At 59.5% G+C, this 19,482-nt stretch overlaps 2 protein-coding genes across 2 annotated transcripts in view; both read right to left on the bottom strand.

Moving 5' to 3' along the window:
• Positions 1-8: 8 nt before the first annotated feature.
• Positions 9-1,904, bottom strand: HSPB1 (heat shock protein family B (small) member 1). Its single transcript, XM_032607213.1, has 3 exons — positions 1,168-1,904; positions 415-478; positions 9-324 (listed from the first exon to the last, which is right to left on the bottom strand). Exons 1-3 carry the CDS (start codon positions 1,517-1,519, stop codon positions 135-137), a joined length of 606 nt encoding a protein of 201 aa, XP_032463104.1. The 5' UTR covers positions 1,520-1,904; the 3' UTR covers positions 9-134.
• Positions 1,905-10,931: 9,027 nt separating this feature from the next.
• The window catches only part of SRRM3 (serine/arginine repetitive matrix 3), a 32,577-nt gene continuing 24,026 nt past the window's right edge, over positions 10,932-19,482 (bottom strand). Inside the window, 4 exon segments of the mRNA XM_032606139.1 lie at positions 10,932-11,247; positions 12,838-12,975; positions 13,056-13,280; positions 13,778-14,148. Of these exon segments, the coding sequence (XP_032462030.1) occupies positions 11,046-11,247; positions 12,838-12,975; positions 13,056-13,280; positions 13,778-14,148 (936 nt within the window). The 3' untranslated portion in view covers positions 10,932-11,045.

Raw genomic sequence — 19,482 nt, 5'->3', positions numbered from 1 at the left:
AGGCAGGGGCAGGCAGTTGTTTCGAACTTTATTTGAGAAAAACAGAAAGTAAAGATATCAAAAGAGTACAGAGGTTTGGTGGGTGGGGACGGTCAGTGATGGCTACTGTGGGGTGGGCAACTAGGCTAGGGCCTTTACTTGTTTCCAGGCTGTTCAGACTTCCCAGCTTCTGGGCCCCCAAGCTGGGCACGCGCCTCGAAGGTGACAGGGATGGTGATCTCTGCCGACTGGGTGGCTGGCTTGGGCAACGGGGCCTCCACGGTGAGCGTGCCCTCGGGGGACAGGGAGGAGGAGACCTGGGTGGGGTCCACACCGGGGGGCAGCCTGGACACGCAGAAAGGGAGGAGAAGCATTACACACCTGTGTGTCCCTGCGCCCTCCTCCCGTCCCCCCAGCTCTGGAGCCAGGACTCACGTGTATTTTCGAGTGAAGCACCGGGAAATGTAGCCGTGCTCATCCTGTCGCTCTTCGTGCTTGCCTGAGGAAGAGGGGAGTGGGGGGGGGGGCGGGAAGGAGGTCAGAAGAGGCAGGGAGGGGCGGCCTCTTCAGCTGGCGCACATCCAAACGCGTCCCACCTGGCAGCCAGGACTCAGGGCAGGCAAGACTGACTAAGGGATTTGTGTGCCCCAGGCCGTCCCGGGATCTCAGAAGCTTCTGGAAAGTTCGGTTCAGGGGCTTTGGGAGCGATGAGGGGGGCCGCAGCGCCGGGCACGCGCACACGCCCCCTCCGCGGACACGGGCTAGGGGCGGAGACGGCGTGGGGCGGGCGGCGACGCCCTCTTCATACCAACCACCGGCCGAAGTGGGTAGGCGCGCGCGGGTGGGGGCGGGGAGACCTGGTCCCTTGGGGGTGGGGCTGGGGCCGTGGGGGGTCTCCGCTGGAAGGGGGCGTTTCTTCCCTTAGCGTAGACTTTTTGGGGCTAAAAGATCCATTAGGAGCTATCAGCACCCCCCAACTCCAGAGGAGTGTATACAGGCCAGGGGCAGGGCAAGCAGGCCCGCCCCGCTACCCGGGCTCTGCCCCCGGGTCCTCCGCTAAGTTTTCACTTTCCAGCCCCCGCCCCGCCGGCCCCCGCCCCGCATTTCAACCCAGGTCCCTGACCAGGGCTCCTCCCCAGGACCGGCGAGAGGCCGGGGGCCGGCGCCCCAGTCCCCGGGGGGGCTCACCAGTGATCTCCACCACGCCGTCCTTGGTCTTGACCGTCAGCTCCTCGGGGGCGAAGTGGTTGACGTCCAAGGACACGCGCCAGCGGTCGGCAGTCTGCTGGATCTCCGAGAAGCCGCTGCTGAGCTGCCGGCTGAGCGCGCGGCTGTAGGCGGGACCCTCGATCGCGGCGGCGGACAGAGGGCGCACGTAGCCCGGCCATCCGCTGTGGCTCAGCCACTGCGACCACTCCTCGGGCAGCCGGGGCATCCCGAAGGCCTGGTCGAAGAGGCGGCTGTGGGCCGGGTACCAATCGCGGAAAGGGTCCCAGCTGGGGCCCCGCAGGAGCGAGAAGGGCACTCGGCGCTCGGCCATGCTGGCTGGTCTGGGCGCGTCTGGCTGAGGCTCGGAGTAGTGCGAGAAGTGTCGGGCGCCAGCCCCAGCAGCGCTTTTATGGCCCTCCAGCTGGGTATTTTTAGCAGGCGTGTTTCAGGTCGCTATTAATGGCAGTGACGGGCCGGAGCAGCCCCTCCTCCTGCATTCCCCCCACTGCATACCGGGGCGCGGGGCGGGGCGAGGAAGGCCCTACCCACATCTGGAACCTTCTCTCGCTTGAGAAAACAAATGACTGGAGCCCCGATGCTGGTGCAGTACCCACTGCCGGACGCTCGCAGGCCTGGTTGCTAAAGCGCTAGGCCGCGATCTGTGGACAGTCTAGGAGGATAAAGCCGAGAGAGAGGTCAGGCTGCTTGTCCCTGGCCACACAGCTAGGAATTGGCAGAGCCGGGATTTGGACCCCAGGGTGTCTGAAATAGTGTCTTAAGAAGCAGCATGGTTAGGAGTGTGGGCTCAGGAGCCAGGCCGCCTGAGTTCACATCCAGGTCCTGCCACTCACTGGATGAACTTGTGCAAATGAGAGTCTTTGTGACTCAGTCTACCCATCGGGAAAATGGGGATGATGATGACGATGAAAATGCTTCCATCACTGGGTTGGTGTGAGGATTCAGCCACTCAATGCAAGTAAACATTTTAGTCTAGGACCTGCTACATGACAATGAATTATTGTTTATTATTAGCTCCTTGGAGTTGAAAGAGGGGGGAGGAAAGAGAGCGTGTATGTCTCCCTGTTGCAGAGGCTGTGGCGTGTGTAGGTTTGGCCGTTTTCCCCTTGACTTCCCAGTGGGGCAGACCCAGATCACAACCCCTGAGGCCCCGTGCTGAGGGGGGTCAGGAGAAAGGTTACTGTCAAAGCTCCTCATTATATCTATTTTTCTTGAGGAGCTCTGGACAGGGAACTTGAAGTGCAGCAACCTTGAATCTCATAGGGGTTTTGCCACTGATTTTTTTGTGTGATTTGGGCCAAGGCCCCTCCTTTTCCTCTTTGCAGATTATGATCTCAAAGCCCCTGTTGTTTAATATTCCCACAGCACAAAGGGAGAGGGGGCTCCAGGTAGTACAGCTCCTTCAAACTTGCTTGGAGCCTGAGGCCTGCCCCACCTCCTATCTGACCACCTATGGGATCCACGCCCTCGCTCCCACCTCTGGAAGAGCATGCTGCCCCTAGGGTCCTGCCATAATCCTAACGTTCCCTCTCTCTCCTGCCTTCATTGGCAGGATCCCAGTCCAGCCTTCCTTCTCCTGACTTCTGTCTTTTTATCCCTCCTTTTTAGATGGGGAAACTGAGGTTCAGAGAGAATAGGTGACTGGCCTACGGCCTCCTGTAAGACACTAGCAGAGTAAGGCTCTTGCCTCTAGTGCTCAGGGCTCTTACCCTCATGGGGCTCCCACCTTGGAGTCCCTTACTTCCTCTGCTTCCGAGACCCACTCTGTTTGCTGCCCCTCTCCTGGGGCTGGGCTGAGACTGTACTCCTGCCAGTTCCACGCAGGACTTGCCCTGCCCCGCCCAGGACACCTGAGGGGCTGAAAGCCAGACTCCAGTCCACTCACCTCATTGAGCTGGGGTAGGGCTTCCCTGGTGGTGCAGTGGTTAAGAATCCACCTGCCGATGCAGGGGACATGGGTTTGATCCCACGTGCCGTGGAACAACTAAGCCCATGCGCTGCAACTACTGAGCCTGCGCTCTAGAGCCTGCGAGCCACAGCCACTGAGCCCGCGTGCTGCAACTACTGCAGACCATGTGCCTAGAGCCCGTGTTCCGCAGCAAGAGAAGCCGCCGCAGTGAGAAGCCCGCACACCGCAAGGAAGAGTAGCCCCCACTCGCCTCAACTAGAGAAAGCCTGCGCACAGCAACAAAGACCCAACGCAGCCAAAAATAAATTAATTAATTAATTTAGAAAAATGAGCTGGGGTAGCAACAAGTCTCATGTCCTCTCTGAGCCTCAATTTCTTCAAGAGAGCACTCCTAGATGTCTTTCTTTCTTACCCACCTGCTCCCCATCGGGAAAGAGCTGGGGTTGGGCCACAAATCTGAGGTCACCTCTGGAAAGGCCTCTAAGCACCTGGAGCTCTCATGGGCCAAGGAGAGGAGGCAGACAGGATGCCTGCCCTCTGCCCCGCCCCTCTTGCTGGATCACGTCAGGAGCCCAGTCTCCATGGGGAGCTACTTGCTGCCTCCAAAGGGTCTCAGCTTCAGGAAGCCCCAGGCCTTCACGCCCTGGCACTCCCAACCCCACCTATCCCCAGCTCTTTAAGTCAGGGTGAGGTCAGGAGCCAGGGAGGGCCCTCATCCGTCCCTGCCTGCCCACCTTGGCCCAGACTGGAGCCCAGGTGCCCCACCCTAGCGGGAGCTGTCAAATATAATCATGGGTGCCTTCAAGTGTGGCCCAACCATGCTCTGGGTGGGGGCTGCCTGCCTGGCCGCCAGCACCTTGTAGACAGAAGCTACCTTCAGAGCTCCCTTCATTTTGCCTGAAACCAAGGTGGGGAGGATCCATCCCTGTTGCCCCGGCTTGGGGAAGTTGTGCAATCCAGGGCTGCACCCCCAGCACCCAGCCCATGGAGGTGGAGGCAGCAGAACTGAGAATTCACATCCATCTTTTTTTTTTTTTTTTTTTTTAATCACGCCTGGGGGGCTCGTGGGATCTTAGTTCCCCAACCAGGGATTGAACCCTGGGCCCTCTGCAGTGAAAGTATTGCCAAATCTGGCTCCCTCGGCACCGACGCCGGATAAAAATATGGAGACAGAGAATTGGAAGATAAGAAATAGAGAGGCTTTTTATTTTCTTTGCCAGACAAAGGGAAGACACAGTAGGCTAACGCCTCAAGAACTGTGCCTCCTCCTTGGGGAATCGGGGAAGATTTTATACGTGGGGCTCGCAGTCCGGGGTATATGGTAAGGATCAAAAGTAGTGGAGGTCTTGCATTCCTTTTCTTCTGCAAATTCATGGCCAAAGTTGGCATCAGGTAGCTCAGCAACCGGGTCTGATGTCCCTGAAGTTATGGGCCCATGACCTTCTTTCTGAAATGAAGAGTGCTACAGGGGAGTGTAGGGGGAGAAGAAATGCCAGGTGCAAAGGGTAATTTGTACGGAGTCAGAGAGTAATCAGCTTTGTGAAGGACAAGTCTAGCTACAAGTGTTTGTTAGTAGTAACAGCTAAAGAATAACCAAGATTGCTTAACTCTTTCAGGCCTGTTTATGTTGTTTCCCCAGCCTGTTCATTGTTTCCTTATTTTCCTGTTTATCAGAAAAGTCTAATTTCTATTTTTGCTACAACGAAAGTGTGGAGTTCTAACCACTGGACTGCCAGGGAATTCCCCACATCCATCTTCAATGGGTCACTTCTCAAGGGACTCTCAGATCAGAGCTGCCAATCATAAGGGAGGGGAACTGGGTAGCTCTGGGTGGTAGTAAGCGTGGGTAGGGGTGGAGGAGAAACTGGGTTTTGGAGTCAGACAAGGCTGGGCTTGAACCTGCTGCTGTTTACTGGCCTGGTGACCTCTCTGAGCTGGCACGTCCCCATCTGCAAGACATAGCTAATAACACACCCATCTTTTTTTTTTTTTAACACACCCATCTTGCCGGGCTGCGGTGAATCTATAACACGATAACTCCTGTGAAGTGCCTGGTGCTCAGAAGTGTTCATTGTTATTAAGGAAAGAGGGCCTTTAATTTTGGATATTGAGACTTAGATTAATGAGAATTACCTGGTTGTATGTGCTTTATAGCACGTTCAGGTATCTTGTCAGAGTCCCATCCTGGAGATGAGAAAACTGAGAGTCACAACTGCCCCAAGGTCACAAAGCTGGTGAAGGATGGAGGGATTGGAACCCAGGCCTCCTGCCTCTCTATCCGGCAGGGGGGAGACTTCCCAGGCAGTCCAGGGAGGGCCGTGGGCTATGGCTTGCAGGCCCAGGGGGAGGTGTGCAGCCCAGGGTTACCTGTGGGACAGGGAGGGTTGGGCTAGCCTCTCTGGGTTCACTTCCAGCCCTGACCAAGCACCCTTCCTCTAGGGTAGTTTTTCTGGGATTAAGAGGACAACTCCACCTGCAGGGGTTTCCCAGAAGCCAAGGGGGTGGGGAGCAGGGGGACGCTGCAGGGACTCCTTAATCAGAGGGCCCGTCCCCTGTCCCCAGCCCCAGAGCCTGGGTTGTTCTGCCGCAGCTCCAAGAACAGCCTCCCAGCTTCCTGGCCTGGCCCTGCGCCTGAGCTCTTGGCCACACTAGCCACTCCCTTGGCAGGCTTTTGCCAACTCCAGCTGCCACAGCCCTTCCCTCCCTGGCCCAGCCTCAGAAAGTGCGAGAGTGTTCAGGCAGCTGCCCGAGCTCCCGGGAGAGGCCTGATGGCAGAGGAAGCGCCAGCCGCTGGGCCTGCTGGGAACTAAGAATGTGGGCAGCCGTAATGAGGGCCCATGGGGGTGGGGGGGGGGGGCTCTGGGTCTTTCTGGAAGTGTCTAGACACTGCCCCTCCGGGAGTCCATTTCCCAAAACCCATCTCCTAGGCCTTCGGCTTCTGGCTGGCCTTGGGGTCACCTCGCCTCCATCACTGCTGAAGGGGTGCCAAGGAGGGGCCGGGTGGGAGGGCTGGGGATCCATCCTCCTACCCCTCCCACCCTGCTGTCCAGTAGAAAGAATCTGTCTAGCTTGGGAGTCTGGGGACGTATATGTCTCTAACTCCGTGACCTTGGCCAACAGCCGGCCTCCGTGACTCATTTTCTTCATCTGTACGATGAGACCATCGGACTGGATGTTCTCGAAGGCTCCTTCCAGCGCTGGTGAATCGACAGTTTCTCCTCCAGTCTCTACTCTCCCCCATCCCCCACGACCCCCCACCTCACCCAGGGATGTGCATATGGTGAGTGGACGCAGAGGATGAGGGAGGGCGTGGAGATGGGGCGACCCCTGCGGTGGCCGTGGAGGTGGAAGGCCTTGTGGCTGGAGCCTCCTGTGCTGGGTGTCCTTTCTCAGGTGGAGGGGGGCTTGGCAAAGGAAGGGTAGGCGCCTGGTGATAAGGCCGGTTTGCTGAATATGCCCTCGGCTGAGAGAGGCGGAGGTGGGAGGGTTGGGGGAGTAGGCCAGGGGGCTTCCAAGAGCACCTCAGAGAGGCAGGGGAGGGGGATAGTCGGCTGGGATGCCCAAATTGGGCATATGCATTTGTGACTTGCTACCCTGGGTCTGGGGCTGTAGGAAACGGATTAAGAAAAAGGGGCGAATTTGCCAGGACTCGGGAAAGCCTTGTCCAGCCTCCTGGCTGCTGTGTGTGCAGGGAGGGGAAGGATGGAGGGGCCCCTGAGGCCCCACGTGCAGAGAGAGAGGTGAGGAGAGGACGTCCTACACCCCAAATGCCACATCTTGCTAAGGTTCCCCCACCCCTGCCCCTGTCTCCCCCTCTTGTTACCCGACATAGAATTGGAATTTCCTGTTTTCCTGCCTGCCTTCCAGTGTTTTTCCCTTTTCCCAAGGTAAGGGCAGAAGAGTTCAGTCTGAACCCTCCATCTGCGGGAGGGACAGGGGCCTGGTACCCTCCCTGTCCTCGGCGGAACGGGCGCCAAGTAGCCAGGGAGGTGCTGAGGACAAGAGCTTCGGACTTCCAGGCTGCCATGGATCCTCCCCCAGGGATCTCTCCTCTCTGTCCAGGCCTGTTTTTTGTCCCTTCTGGCGCGCCGCCAGCCAGCAGTTTTTTTTCCTCTCTCTCTGTCGCCCTCTAGGGTCTTCCTGCTGCCACCATGCCTTTGGTCTCCACCCTCCCCCACGGTTGCTGGAACCCCTCACGCCATAGTTACCTCGTTCACTCCTTCAGTCATTCAACAAACATCTCAAGGGTGCCTGTTCGGGGAATGCAGAGATAAGAAGGCATGGCCTGGGCTCCAGAAGCTCACAGATTTAGGGAGAGAGAGACCCACCAACAAATAACTGGATCAAGAGCTCGATACCCTAAAGGCAGGAACAGACCTAGGGCTGGAGGAATCCAGAGGCGGGAGTGGCCACTGCAGCTGGGGATCGGGAAGGCTCCTAGAAGTAGGGGGCAGCTGAGCTGGGCCTGGAACCACGAGCTCTCAGGAACCTGTGGAGGTGGAGAGGGCATGCCTTGGGGCCGAGGGGGGCCCAGGGAGGAGGGTCCGCTGGAGTCAAGGACAGTGATGGGAGCGGAGGTTGGAGGGTGGCGGCGGGAGAGGATGGCAATTCCAGGTGGAGCCGTTCGCCGTTCGGAAGGCCTTCCAAGTGCTACGAGCTGGTGGACATGGTCATGGGATCCTTATGGTGGGGAGTTCTGTCTCCTTAATTCACTACTGTGTCCTCAGAGCCAGGAACTGGGTATGGCATATAGTAGGTGTTGAGTAAGCATGTATGGAAAGAGGGAGGGAATGGTCAGATTTGAATTGTGGATATGGTGGGATGGACTGGAGCGGGCCAGACCCAGGCAGGCCAGCTGGTGAGGAGGTGGGCCTAGGAGGGGTCGTGGTTAGAGGCCAGGAGCGGGGGTGGGGCAGAAAAGGAAGTGGCACTGCCTGGTCACCTGGTTGCAGCCTGGCTGTGGGGTGCAGATGAGGAAGGCAGTCCGGCTGGGCAGTGAGGGAATGGAAAGGGGGGAAGGGGAAGGGGCAGCTTTGGGCTTGTGTGAGACAGGCTGAACTTTCATGCCCACCTTGGGGTATGTTTCATGCCCCCATCCCCTCCAAGAGGCGGCATCTTCAGAGCAGGGCCAAGTCTGCTTTCCCTAGAGCCCCAATCCCTACCCAGCTGTTTTTTTTTTTTTTTTTTTGGCCGTGCCACGTGGCACGCAGGATCTTAGTTCCCCGACCAGGGATCGAACCCGTGCCACCTGCATCAGAAGCGTGAAGTCTTAACCACTGGACCGCCAGGGAACTCCCAGCCTGAGGCCTAGTTTTGCTGAACCTGTGTAAAGCGTTAAAGAGATCACTGACACTTCTTTGACCAGCTTCCTCAGATCAGAAACAGAGCCACCGGCCAAAGGCCTCCTCAGGTGCCCCTTCCGGTCTGAGGGAATAGAAAGTAGAGAGGGGTCATGTGCTGACACAGCCCTAGATTTCAGAGCATGGCACCCCCGCTCTGCAGCCCAGAACAGACCAAGGACATCTCCTGTGTCGTGGCACGCACAGCCCAGAGCCCTGGCCATGTCCGCTGCCCTCTCAGTAGAGGTGGGTCAGGGTTCTTGACCTGTGGAGCCCTAAAGGATTGCAGAGTGCCTGTGAGGTCTGAAGTTGCCTGCAGATGGTGGGCGTGTGCACATTATTTCGAGGAAAGGGTTCCCAACTTCCATCAGATTCCCAAAGAGCAGCTGATTCAAAGCAAGGTTAAAATCTACCACTAAACGAAAAGGAGAAGGAAGATGAGGAGAGGAGGAAGAGGAGAGTGTGTGCATTTGTTTCGGTCTCTATAAAAGAAAGAAATCCAGGGCTTCCCTGGTGGCACAGTGGTTGAGAGTCCGCCTGTCCATGCAGGGGACACGGGTTTGTGTCCCGGTCCGGGAAGATCCCACATGCCGTGGAGCGGCTGGGCCCGTGAGCCATGGCCGCTGAGCCTGCGCGTCCGGAGCCTGTGCTCCGCAACGGGAGAGGCCACAGCAATGAGAGGCCCGCGTACCGCAAAAAAGAAAGAAATACAGTGTGAATAGCTATTAAAAAGTAAAAAGCCACACCAAGCTCTCCCTTTCCAATCCCCATCCTAGCACCCATCCGGGGCTGGACACATGGTGTTTTCTTTTAAGTGGCCACTTATGACTCGCTCTATGGCAGGCCCTGTGCCGGGCATTCTTAGGACAACATCCCCTTTCGGCTTCCTCACAGTCCCGCGTGGAGCCTGGATTCACAGCCGGCGTTGCTCTGCGCTGTGTTCCAGCGGTTCTGAACACTCCACTGCTATGGAGGGTCCTGCACGTGGGCCTGTCCTATCCCCTGTTCACTGCTGAAGCAAGGCTGGGTGTCTGGGCGTCGGGTGGAATGGGGGTATTCAAAGCCCACAGGGCCTCCCGGCTAGGGAGAACGCCTTTCTGGGTCCCTGTTTTTCTCCCCACCAAGCTGCAGGCTCCACAGACTCATGCGTGGAGACACGAGGTGGGTGTGCTGGGTCCTGGTCCCTTGGTGCCAGCTCTTCTCCTGATCCTGAGGAGTCTGAGTCCCTCTCATTTCTCAGAGGCAAGAACCCCAGGACCCTCTGCCTTCCCCACACTCCCCAGGTACCCAAATCCACAGAGGCCTGGTCTCACCACATGCCATCCGGGCACCAAGTGTTTTATTAGAGTCCAATTTTTATCCGCACCGCGGAGAAGGAGGGGGAAACAGAGAGGGGGAACCCGGACCAGACCCCAGACCCCTCCCCCCACTGGAGCCCAGGGCATCTGCCCTGTTGGGCCAAGGAAGACTTCGTGAGATCCCTGAGGGCCCCGGGAGGAGGGGGCTGGGAGCAGCAGTAGAGGGCTGGGAGCCGCTGCTTCCCCATCCATGCCCCAGGCCAAGGCCCTCCGTCTAGATTCTACCCTTTCTTCGAAGGGGTGTAGCGCCCCTCTCTGGAAGAGGAGGAGGAAGTGCTCCCTTTGGCTCCCTGCTCCCTTGGGCAGCCCCAAAGGGCACGTCACCCTAGGCCTGCTGCCATCCGGCCCAGGTCCCAGCCACTGGGCACACCGGGGCTCCCCGAGGCCGCTCAGTCAGCTGACTGCATTGCTCTTCCCCTCACAGGCTCCTCCTCCGTCTACCGCTTCTCCCTTCCACCTCCTGACCCGAACCCCTTTTGATCATAGGGTCAGATGCAGCTGTGGTCTGTATATCCCACTTCTCGTCATGCAGAAGGCCTGGCTGGTGTGGCCTCGGCCCAGGGCACGGGGCGAGGGCTGGAGGGGAGAGCCTGGGCTGGAGAGGTGCGACCAAGGGTGAGCTCCCTGGCCCCTCAGGCTGGGGCTTAGGGGCCCACCCAGTCTGGGCACTCCTGGGCCAGGGGAGGCATCTGGGGAGGCTCTGGGGCCAGCCTCCAGCCCTCAGCCAGGGTCCTCCTGCAGCCGGCTTGAAGGAAGTGGTTCCTCGGCCTGGATGGTGGTGCACCAAGGGTCAGGCCATACTTCCTCCTGTCTAACTTAGCTCCGGCTTGCTGTCCCATCTCCGTGTCCGCCCAGTGGTAGAGAGGAGCTGAGGGTCCTATGGAGTGGCAGGGGAGGCTCCCAGGTCTGGCACCGTCAAAGGTGTCCCTGGGTCCACTGAGCTGAGGTCCCCAGCCTGGTGAGCTGGCATCAAGCAGGAAGCGGGGCAGGGTGGTCCCTGTGTTCGAAACGGCTCTTGTTCCCTGGCCATGGTGGGCGAGCGGGACATGAGGGCGGGGGCCCCCTAGAAGCAGCAGAATCCAGATCCTCTTTGTCTTCAGGGCCCTCGCCCTCAAGGTCTTCCCTGGACCTGGGACCTCCTTGTAGCAGTGGGATGCAGGCCCCCTGCAGCTCCTGGGTCCTGACCCCTCGCCTCTCCCTGTGCCAGGGGCCACGAAACTGGGTCTGCGGGGCTCAGAAGCCCCCGCTCTCTGAGCTGCTCCGGCTGTGGTCGCTGGGACTGGGGGTCCTGGAAGGGCTGCGGGTCCGACTGCGGCTGCTGTAGCTGCCATGGCTGTGGCCAGGGCTGGGGCTCCGGCTTGAGTAGTCGCTGCTCACGCAGCTGGAGGAGGACGAGGGGCTGGGCCGGTAGTAGGGGATGGGACGCTTTCGGGCACTGCCGGGAGGGAAGAGCTGATTACAGGCCAGCCAAGGCCCTGATCTGTGCCAGTCCTGGGCCCTCACTCAGGCCCTGAGCCCCTCCCCAGCAGTGGCCAGGGCTTCCCTGCCTCAGTTTCCCCTGAGCCTTGACCTTGGAATTCTCCCCACCTCCACCCCTGCCCCAGCAAGACTGGACATGCAGTGGTCCAATTTCATGTTGATCACTTTGTTTTTCCTCACTTGTCTGCAGGGAAAGGGGACCAAGTCTCTGCTTGACCGGAGTAGGTGCTCAATAAAAATATGTTGAATAAATGCAACTTTTAAGCCAAGCTAAGCAGTGGCTTCTGTGCATGGGAGGGTTTGTGAATATGGCCCATTCCTGCTTCTTTGTTCCCCACAGGACGGAGGATATTGGTTCTCAGGTCACTCAGAGGGCACAAAAGGAGCCCCCTGGCCACTGCTGCCCATGCCCAAGGCCCTGGCCCAGGCCTGCCGGCCCCCACTCCTTACTCAGCTACCTCCCGCTGGCCCAGAGTTAGTTTGAAGCCAGGAGACTGTGTCCCAGAGAAAAGAAAACAGAGTTAAGGGGGCGACAATGCCCCATTGCGTGGGGTTAATTCTGAGGAAGAAAACAGGTGTATGTTAGTGGGAGGAGGAGGCAGCCTGGGAGGGGCTGAAGGGGGTGCCAGGTGGAAGGTGTGGAGGCTGTCTTAGGACCCCCTGCTTATGGGGGTATCTGGCGGGGGGGTGTCCCAAGCCTGGCAGCCTGGCCTCTAGCTCTGATGTGAGAACTGAGGCCCGGAGAGGCACGCTGATCTCCCATGGCTGCCCAGCAAGGCCAGGGCAGAACTGGGTTCAGAATTTTGCCTGTGGCCCTCTACCCCATGTCGGGGATCTAGGGCTGCAGGGTGATTTCCACAAATGCAGACCATCATCTCACCTGGAGACCCAGGCCCAGACCCTCCAGTCCCGGGCAGACTGTGTGGGCAAAGCAGGAGGGACCGATTCCCCTCACAGCTGCCCCAGAGACCAGACTGCCGGTGCCCCCTCCTCCAAATTCCCCAGGGGACTGGGAAGTGAGCAGAGAGCTTAGTGAGAAAAGGAGAGGCAGACAGACAGCCGAACAGAGCCAGTCAGCTCACATGGACATCTCCCCTGCAGCCTGTGGAGAGGGGGTCCACCCGGCCCCCAGGCTGGCCACAGGCCACTCAGCAGGCTGGACCTTGAGATGAAGGAGAAAAGGACACATCATTGCCAGGAGATGAATGTGGGGAGGGAAGGAGGAGGGAGGGGCTCCAAGAGGGATGGCTGGAATCTTCCAGAGCTGAACTGCTTGCCTGCTGCTGTACCCAGACCCCAGAACCAAGCCCCTCCCCTCCATGGCCCTCAGGACGCTTCCCTTCTGGAGGCCTCCCTCCCCGCAGTGAGCCTGCACCTCTGCCTCTCGGGTCCCAACCCCTCCCCAGCACCTCAGTCCTAGCCTGAGCGCCCTCTTCCCTCTCCCAACCCTCACCTTCTCTCCTTCGGCGCCCTCCCCTCCCCGCACCAGGTGCGGTTGGTCGAGGACCCCCAAGGTCCCCGTGGCCCGGCCCCGGCCCTTCCGTACCTGGTGATGCGCCGCGGCTCCATGAAGCTGGGTGAGTCCCGGCGCCGCTTGCGGATGGGCGAGTAGCTGCGGGAGCGGCGCCGGGCGCGGGCGGCCTCGGCCTCGGCGTGCCTCGCGCGGCCCTCGCCGTCCTTGTCCCTGCGGGGCCCGGCCCGAGATGAGCGACGCGGCCCGGCAGCCCCGGCCGGTCCCGCCACCACCCCGGGGCCCGCACTTACCGGCCCACGGTTTTCTTGGGCGACGGCGAGCGGCTGGGGCTGCGGGCCCTCTTCTCCGTGGAGCGCGAGCGGGATTTGGAGGGCGAGCGGCTGGAGCTCCACGAGCGAGGGTGCGGGCCCGGGCTGCGCGACGAGCTCTTCCCCTCCGGGCCGCCGTGCCTGCCGTGCGCACCCGGGGACGGGGAGGTGCTGGCGGGCCGGGCGCGCGGGGGCCGCTCCTTGGCCCTGGAGGAGGGGCACGGCGACAGGGGGGGCTCAGCTGGGAGACAGTGGGCCCCGGGCAGGGGAGGAGCGGGCGGAGGGGGGCCCGGTGACAGGAAAGGGGGCTCACTTAGGGAGAGAGTGAGTGGAAGCCCTGGGGGGGGAAGGACTCAGGAGGGGAAGGGGTTCTATACGGTTAGTGCGGACGAAGAGGTTGTTGTGTTGGCGGTCGGGGAGAGGTTCCCGGAGGAGAGAAGGGGGCTCTGGTGGGGGGAGAGGAATCAGTGAGGAAGAAGCAGTTCCGCGCTGTCGAGAAAGAGTGATCATGGGGGTGGGGGGCGAGTAACGGGAGGAGGGTGCTCTGTTGTGGGAGGAGGATCTGGATCTTAGCGCAGGGGCGGGTGGACAGGTCCGCTGCGGGGAGAGGGGTCAGTGGTGGGGCGCTCAGTGCGCGGGGAGGGGGTATGACAGGGGGCGGGGAGGGGAGGCCGGTGCGGGTCCCAGGGGCCGAGCCCGCTCACCGTTTCCCGTGCCCGCCGTGACCTCGCTCGGAGCCGGGCTCGGGCCCGGGGCCGGGGGCGTCGCCGCCCGAGTCGCTGCTGGAGCGGGCCCTGCTGAGCGAGCGCGACGAGCCCCGGGGCGGCGCGGGCCGGGAGCGCCGGCGGCCCCTGCGGCGGGGCGCGGACGCCGAGGACCGGGAGCGCCGCCGCCTCCGCCTCCGCCTCCGCCTCCGCCGCCGCCGCCGCCTGGCCGCCCCGCCGGCCGCGTGGCCTCCTCTGCCCTGCGACGACGGCGCCGAGCGCGGGCTCGGGCTCTCCTTCCCTCGCGCGGGCGGCGTGGCTACGCCGGCCTCCGCCTGGTCGCGGGCCCTGGGCGAGGGCGAGCTGGGCTTCTGACGGGGAGAGAGGCAGAGAGGGCACGTAGGGGGTGGAGAGGGGACGGAGAGGGCGACAGAAGCGGGCAGAGACGGAGAGACAGAGGAGACGGAGAATCCAGAGGAGGAGAGGCAGAGGCAGAGCCGAGAGAGGAAAGAGACGGGGAGAGGTTAGAGAAGCAGAGAGACAGAGCGGAGACAGGAAAGGAGGAGAGACAGAGAGAGAGGACAGATCCAGAGAAGGAGCAAGAGGCCGAGGGGGAGAGAGCGGGCGGGCGGGGTGGGGGGAGAGAAGGAGAGGGGGCTTTCACCGGGCCCAGGCCGGGGGCTGCCAGTCCCGGAGCATCGCACACACGGTTCCCCGCGCCTGCCCTGCCTCTGCCTCTCCTGAGTGTCCACCTTCTGGCCTCAACAGTGCAGCTCATGCAAGGTTCTCGGCATGCAAAACACAAGAGGGACGGAGCGGTGGGGTTGGGGGTGGGCTGTCAGGGAGGGGGAATCCAGGACGGGCACGGGGGCTGGCATTGCCCCCCCCCCTCGACGGGACGGAGGATCCCGGCAGAGAGAAGAGAGAGGGCGGGCACCGGGAGGCCGGGCCAGGGCCAGCCCACCAGGCCAGGCCGCCCAGCGCTTGGGGGTGGGTGAGGGGATGGAGGGGGCACACGGCACACAGATGGGGGTGGGGGCGAGGCGGGACAACTGAACTCAAAACTGAACCGAAGAAAGGGAGGAAAAACGAAATAAAAAACAAAATCCACAAATGTCATTAGATACCGAAATCAAAAACAATGTCTGAACTCCTGGGGAACTGACATTTTTCTGTTAACATTTTTTCTTTCTTTGTTTTCCGGCCCTGCAGAGATCTGTGGAGCTGTCAGTAGCACCCGACTGTCTTTCTGTTTCTCTCTTTTCTTTTTCTTTCTTTTTCTTTTTCTTTCTTTTTTTTTTAAGTTCTGATTTTTTTAAGTCCCTCTTGGTTAACGTCCACTTACCAATAAAGTGGCACTTCCTCCTTTAGTAGGTAAGATGTGTAAGAGAAGGGAAAAGCGTGGTAGCGTAAGTTCATCATTAGATTCACAAAAATGCAAGAGAGATAGAGAGAGAGAGAGAAAAACGCAACCACCCCATTCTAGGCCAAGAGGAGGCCATGCCACCTCTGGAGGAAGGATTAGCAGTGCCCGGCTCCTCGGGCCTGAGCAGGCACCTCTTGGGTGACCACTGGATAGAGATGTCGAATGTTTTTCCAAAAGTGGAGTCAGGACACAAGCATCGGGCTACAGAAAACCAGAAAGGGCACCTGGTACCATCAAAAGGGCCCTGGCTGGGAAGCAGGGGTCTGAGAGCCTGCCACAATCTCACTGAGTGACCCTGGCCAAGTCACTTCCCTAGTCTGGGCCTTAGTTTCCCCATCCACAAAATGAGACGGTCAGGCTTTGCTTCGGGATGTCCCTTCCAGAGCAAATATTCCAGGATTCCCTGACCACCCTCTCCATCCCCCACCCTCCACAGAACTGACCCTTCCTCCTGTCCTTAGGCTTCCACCCAGTAACAGTTGATTGCACTTGTCTGTCTGTAAGTCTGTCCCCCATCCCTCCCCAGCCCCCAATCACCAGCACCAACTTGACTTGGAGCACCTCCAGGGCCAATGTGGTGTTGGATTCAGCTTTGTAACCTCAGTTTTTATCACAGAACTTGGCATCTAGTAGGGCCTCAGTGCGGTTTGCTGAGGAAGAAATGCCCTCGCAAGGGCCAGGGCCAAACCAGGGAGTCCTAGGAAAGGGGCAGGGTCTGGGTCAAGCTCTTTTGGCAGCCGGAGAGAGCAAAACCAGCTGCCACGCCTCAGGGCACCTTGCTGCCAGGGACAGGAAGGAGCGTGGCTTCCTTGGCATGGCCCTGGGTGCTTCCTGGAGGGAGTGGGGGTGTGGCGTTAAGACCTCTCTTTGCTAAGCCTGAATCCCTAGACAAAGAAGTCAGCTCCCTCTGGGGCAGAGCACAGCTAGCTTGTGATTGGTGGCTGCAGCAGCCAATGAACACCAGCCATAGCAGGGAGAGCCGCTGTCCAGAGCCAAGTGGGCCGTGAAGACCTGGGAGAGCCCTCTGTTCAGGGCAGGGGCAGACATAGGCAGGCAGAATGGATATCACTGGGTACCAAGGTGTCCCTTGAGCACTCTGACCTTCCTGATCACCAGCTCACCTCTGCTAGGAGAGACGGACGCTGGGCTGTTCCGCCACGGCCCCTCTGAAATGGCAATCCCTTCTCAGTAGACCAGGAGACACTTGTCTTCCCTAACACATAACCCCCTCCACCGCAGCAGGCTGCCAGTGCCTCACAGCGCCCAAGCCCCCAGAACTAGGTTCTGTCATCCAGCATCCTTTTCCCTCCAGAGGAGGCAAATGAGAAAGAAACCTCCAGGCTCCTGAGCGCTGAGATCCAAGCCCCCGGGCCAGACTCCCCGTGCTGAGCCGGGTGCTTCCTGCCTAGCATGTCTTGAAGTCCAAGCTCTTCCCTACTTCCCTCTCATCTCCTTCAAGCCAAATGGCTGTTAGAGCCCCAGATGATAGTAATTGGCAAAGTGGAACACCCTGGGCTTAGCTCTGATATGAGTTTGCTGTGAAACCTTAAGGAAGTGACCAACTCTGGGAACCTCAGTTTCCCCATTGGTAAAGCGGGGGATAGCTGGGTCTCTGCTAGGTGGGCCTGTATAGGGGCTGAGAGGTTCTTTTCAGAGGACAACCTTACTCATGGTCCCCTTACAGATGAACAGGGTCAGAGCAGGGCAGGAAGGCCTGGGGCCCCATGGGTATCTCCCAAGTGCCAGGATGGAGGAGGGTGGGAGGAAGGCTATGTTGGGTAGGGTGGCAGATAGCACCTCCCTGGGGAGACTTCTAGAGCCAATCTCACCCTTATCCACCCATCCCTCCAGAAGCCCTGGAGAAAGAGTCGCCGTGATCCTGCCAGAGGGTGAGCCTCTTCCCCAGCTTGGGTCTCATTCTTCCCAGGAATTGAGGGAGATCCAAGTCCAGACACCACGGAATTTCATGGACGGACAGGACTGTGGTGGCCAGGGACCTCCAGACATCCCCAGAAGCCTGCTCTCTGTGACTCTTGTCCCTCTTGCCTCTTTCCCCTGGCTAATGCCTATCGCCCCCCAACTCTAGCAAGAGGTCACCACCTCCAGGAAGCCTCTCCTGATCCTCACCCTGAGTCGGGTGCTCTCCTCTATGATCCCACAGACCCTTGTTCCTTCCCTTAGTATGGACTCTGCCAGGCTGTGCCAGGGCTGGGGCTACCGTGGCCAGCGGGAGCTCCCCATCCACAGTTCAGCTCTTCCCTCTCATCGTTCTGAGTGATCTTCATCAGTCCTCCAGCCTGACAGGTGGGGGCTGTGAACTCAGGCCTGCCTGCCTCTCCCCTGGCGTGGACACCAAGATGGGGCCTGGTATGGAGGAGTGCCAGCATGTGCTGGCCTAGTGTGTGCATGTATGAACGAATGAGTGAGTGCGTGGATGAAGGACCTCGCCTGCCTCTGAGCCCTGCTCCCAGGAGCCTGTCTGCTCCTTGGTACTACCTGCTACCTGACATCTTTTGCTCATGTAAGACATTTTTTTTTTTTTTTTTTTTTTTTATGCGTTACGCGGGCCTCTCACTGTTGTGGCCTCTCCCGTTGCGGAGGACAGGCTCCGGACGCGCAGGCTCAGCGGCCATGGCTCACGGGCCCAGCCGCTCCGCGGCATGCGGGATCCTCCCAGACCGGGGCACGAACCCGTGTCCCCTGCATCGGCAGGCGGACTCCCAACCACTGCGCCACCAGGGAAGCCCTGTAAGACATTTTTGAGGGGAAAGGTAACAGTAGCAAGGGACAGGGTGCTTGCCCAGTCCTGGTGTCCTTAAGGACAAGAATAAGTGAGCATCTGGAACAGCTACCCCCTCTAACTCAGCATCTGAAAATCCTATTTCGGGGGCCCTGGTCACATCAGGTACTCCTCAAAGGCAAGGCCTCCAGTCCCGCATCAGGCTGGGACGGAGTCTCCTCCATCAGACCAGCGGCACTTTCTCTCTCCCTGAACAATGTCCTTGTCTGCCCTCCAGCACCACCCAGGGATGAGGGATGCTCTGGTGGGTGAGCTTCCTGGGACCTGCCCCTGGGACCAGCATGGGGGGAGGACAGGATGAACAGCCAGGCTTTTTCTTTTCAAAGCTGAGGATGGAGGCCCACTGAGGCCTCACGAGGGTTGGGGTGTCAAACTTCTGCAGCGGCTCCCAGGTGGTACAGGGAACAGTTTAAAGGGCAAGGACGGGGAGATGGGGCCCCTGAGGACCTACTCCTCATGTGTACCCTCAGTGTGGCTGGATGAGCACCCGGCTGGGAGTCACAAGTCTCAGGATCCAGGCCTGGTTCTCCATCAACATCGTGAGGGCCCCTGGCCCCTACTGACTGTCCCTTCCGGATCATCTGCACTGAGGGACCACATTTAGCCCACATTTGGAAGATGGAAGGATGCTGGGGGACTGAGGGAGCCCCTGACTGGGTTGGGTTGTGGTCCAGGCAGGGGGGTGGGAGAGCTGAGCATCCCCTCCATCTCTCAAGTTGCCCCCACAGAGACTTGGCTAGGTAGGTCATCTACATCCGGTACCTGTTCCTGGCCAGCTCACCTCACCCCTGAAGTTCAACTACCATTACGCCCAAAAGATGGAGCGGTGAGGTTCAGTCCTAGTGCCAGCTGCTGCACCTGCCACCAGGGCAGGACCGTGGGAGCCCAGCAGGCCCTGGAGCGGGGGACAGAGCTCTTCCCTCAGGCCTGACCTCAGCCAGAACTTCTCCCAAGATCTGGAGGCCAAGAGGCCCAGCACAGGCCCTTTCACCATCACTTATTGCCCAAGGTGGCCCAGGGGACTGGCAGGCGTGAGGGTGAGGGGCTTAGCGGCTACTCCAGACAATAGAAATCAAACTGGCTTCACCGCAGCATACAGCTCAGGAAGGGAACACAAACTCGGAATGCTAAACCACACAGAAATGCATTCGGACACCAAAATGAGAAAGAGAGGGCGTGAGGGAGGCTTGGGGGATGGGGGCGGGGATGGAGAGGAAGAAGAAGGAGAAGGGGAAGGTGGGAAAGGGGGGAAAGAATGAACCAGAAAAGTTGTCAGGAAAAGTCAAGAAAACTAAATGACAAACCAGGAAACACAGCTTTGTAGCTCATTTGGAGAAAATGCAAGTTACAAATGAGTAGTCATTAAAATAAAGAAAGAAAAAGGGAGGGGGAGAAAACCAACCAGAGCGAGATTGAGAGATTGAGAGAGAAAGAAAATCACATTCAAACCAAGCAGAGTGGCGGGGCTTATCTGGAGAT

The sequence above is a fragment of the Phocoena sinus genome, chromosome 15 (assembly GCF_008692025.1).
Source record: "Phocoena sinus isolate mPhoSin1 chromosome 15, mPhoSin1.pri, whole genome shotgun sequence".
NCBI lineage: Eukaryota > Metazoa > Chordata > Mammalia > Artiodactyla > Phocoenidae > Phocoena > Phocoena sinus.
The sequence above is the reverse complement of the archived record's forward strand: the minus strand, read 5'-3'. Positions and strand labels throughout refer to the sequence as shown.

Coding starts and splice junctions, on each gene's coding strand:
- HSPB1 (XM_032607213.1), bottom strand. CDS start 1,519: ATGGCCGAGCGCCGAGTGCCCTTCTCGCTCCTGCGGGGCCCCAGCTGG. Junction 479..1,167: donor CGGCGTGGTGGAGATCACTG/GTGAGCCCCCCC, acceptor CCTCTTCCTCAG/GCAAGCACGAAGAGCGACAG. Junction 325..414: donor TGCTTCACTCGAAAATACAC/GTGAGTCCTGGC, acceptor CTGCGTGTCCAG/GCTGCCCCCCGGTGTGGACC.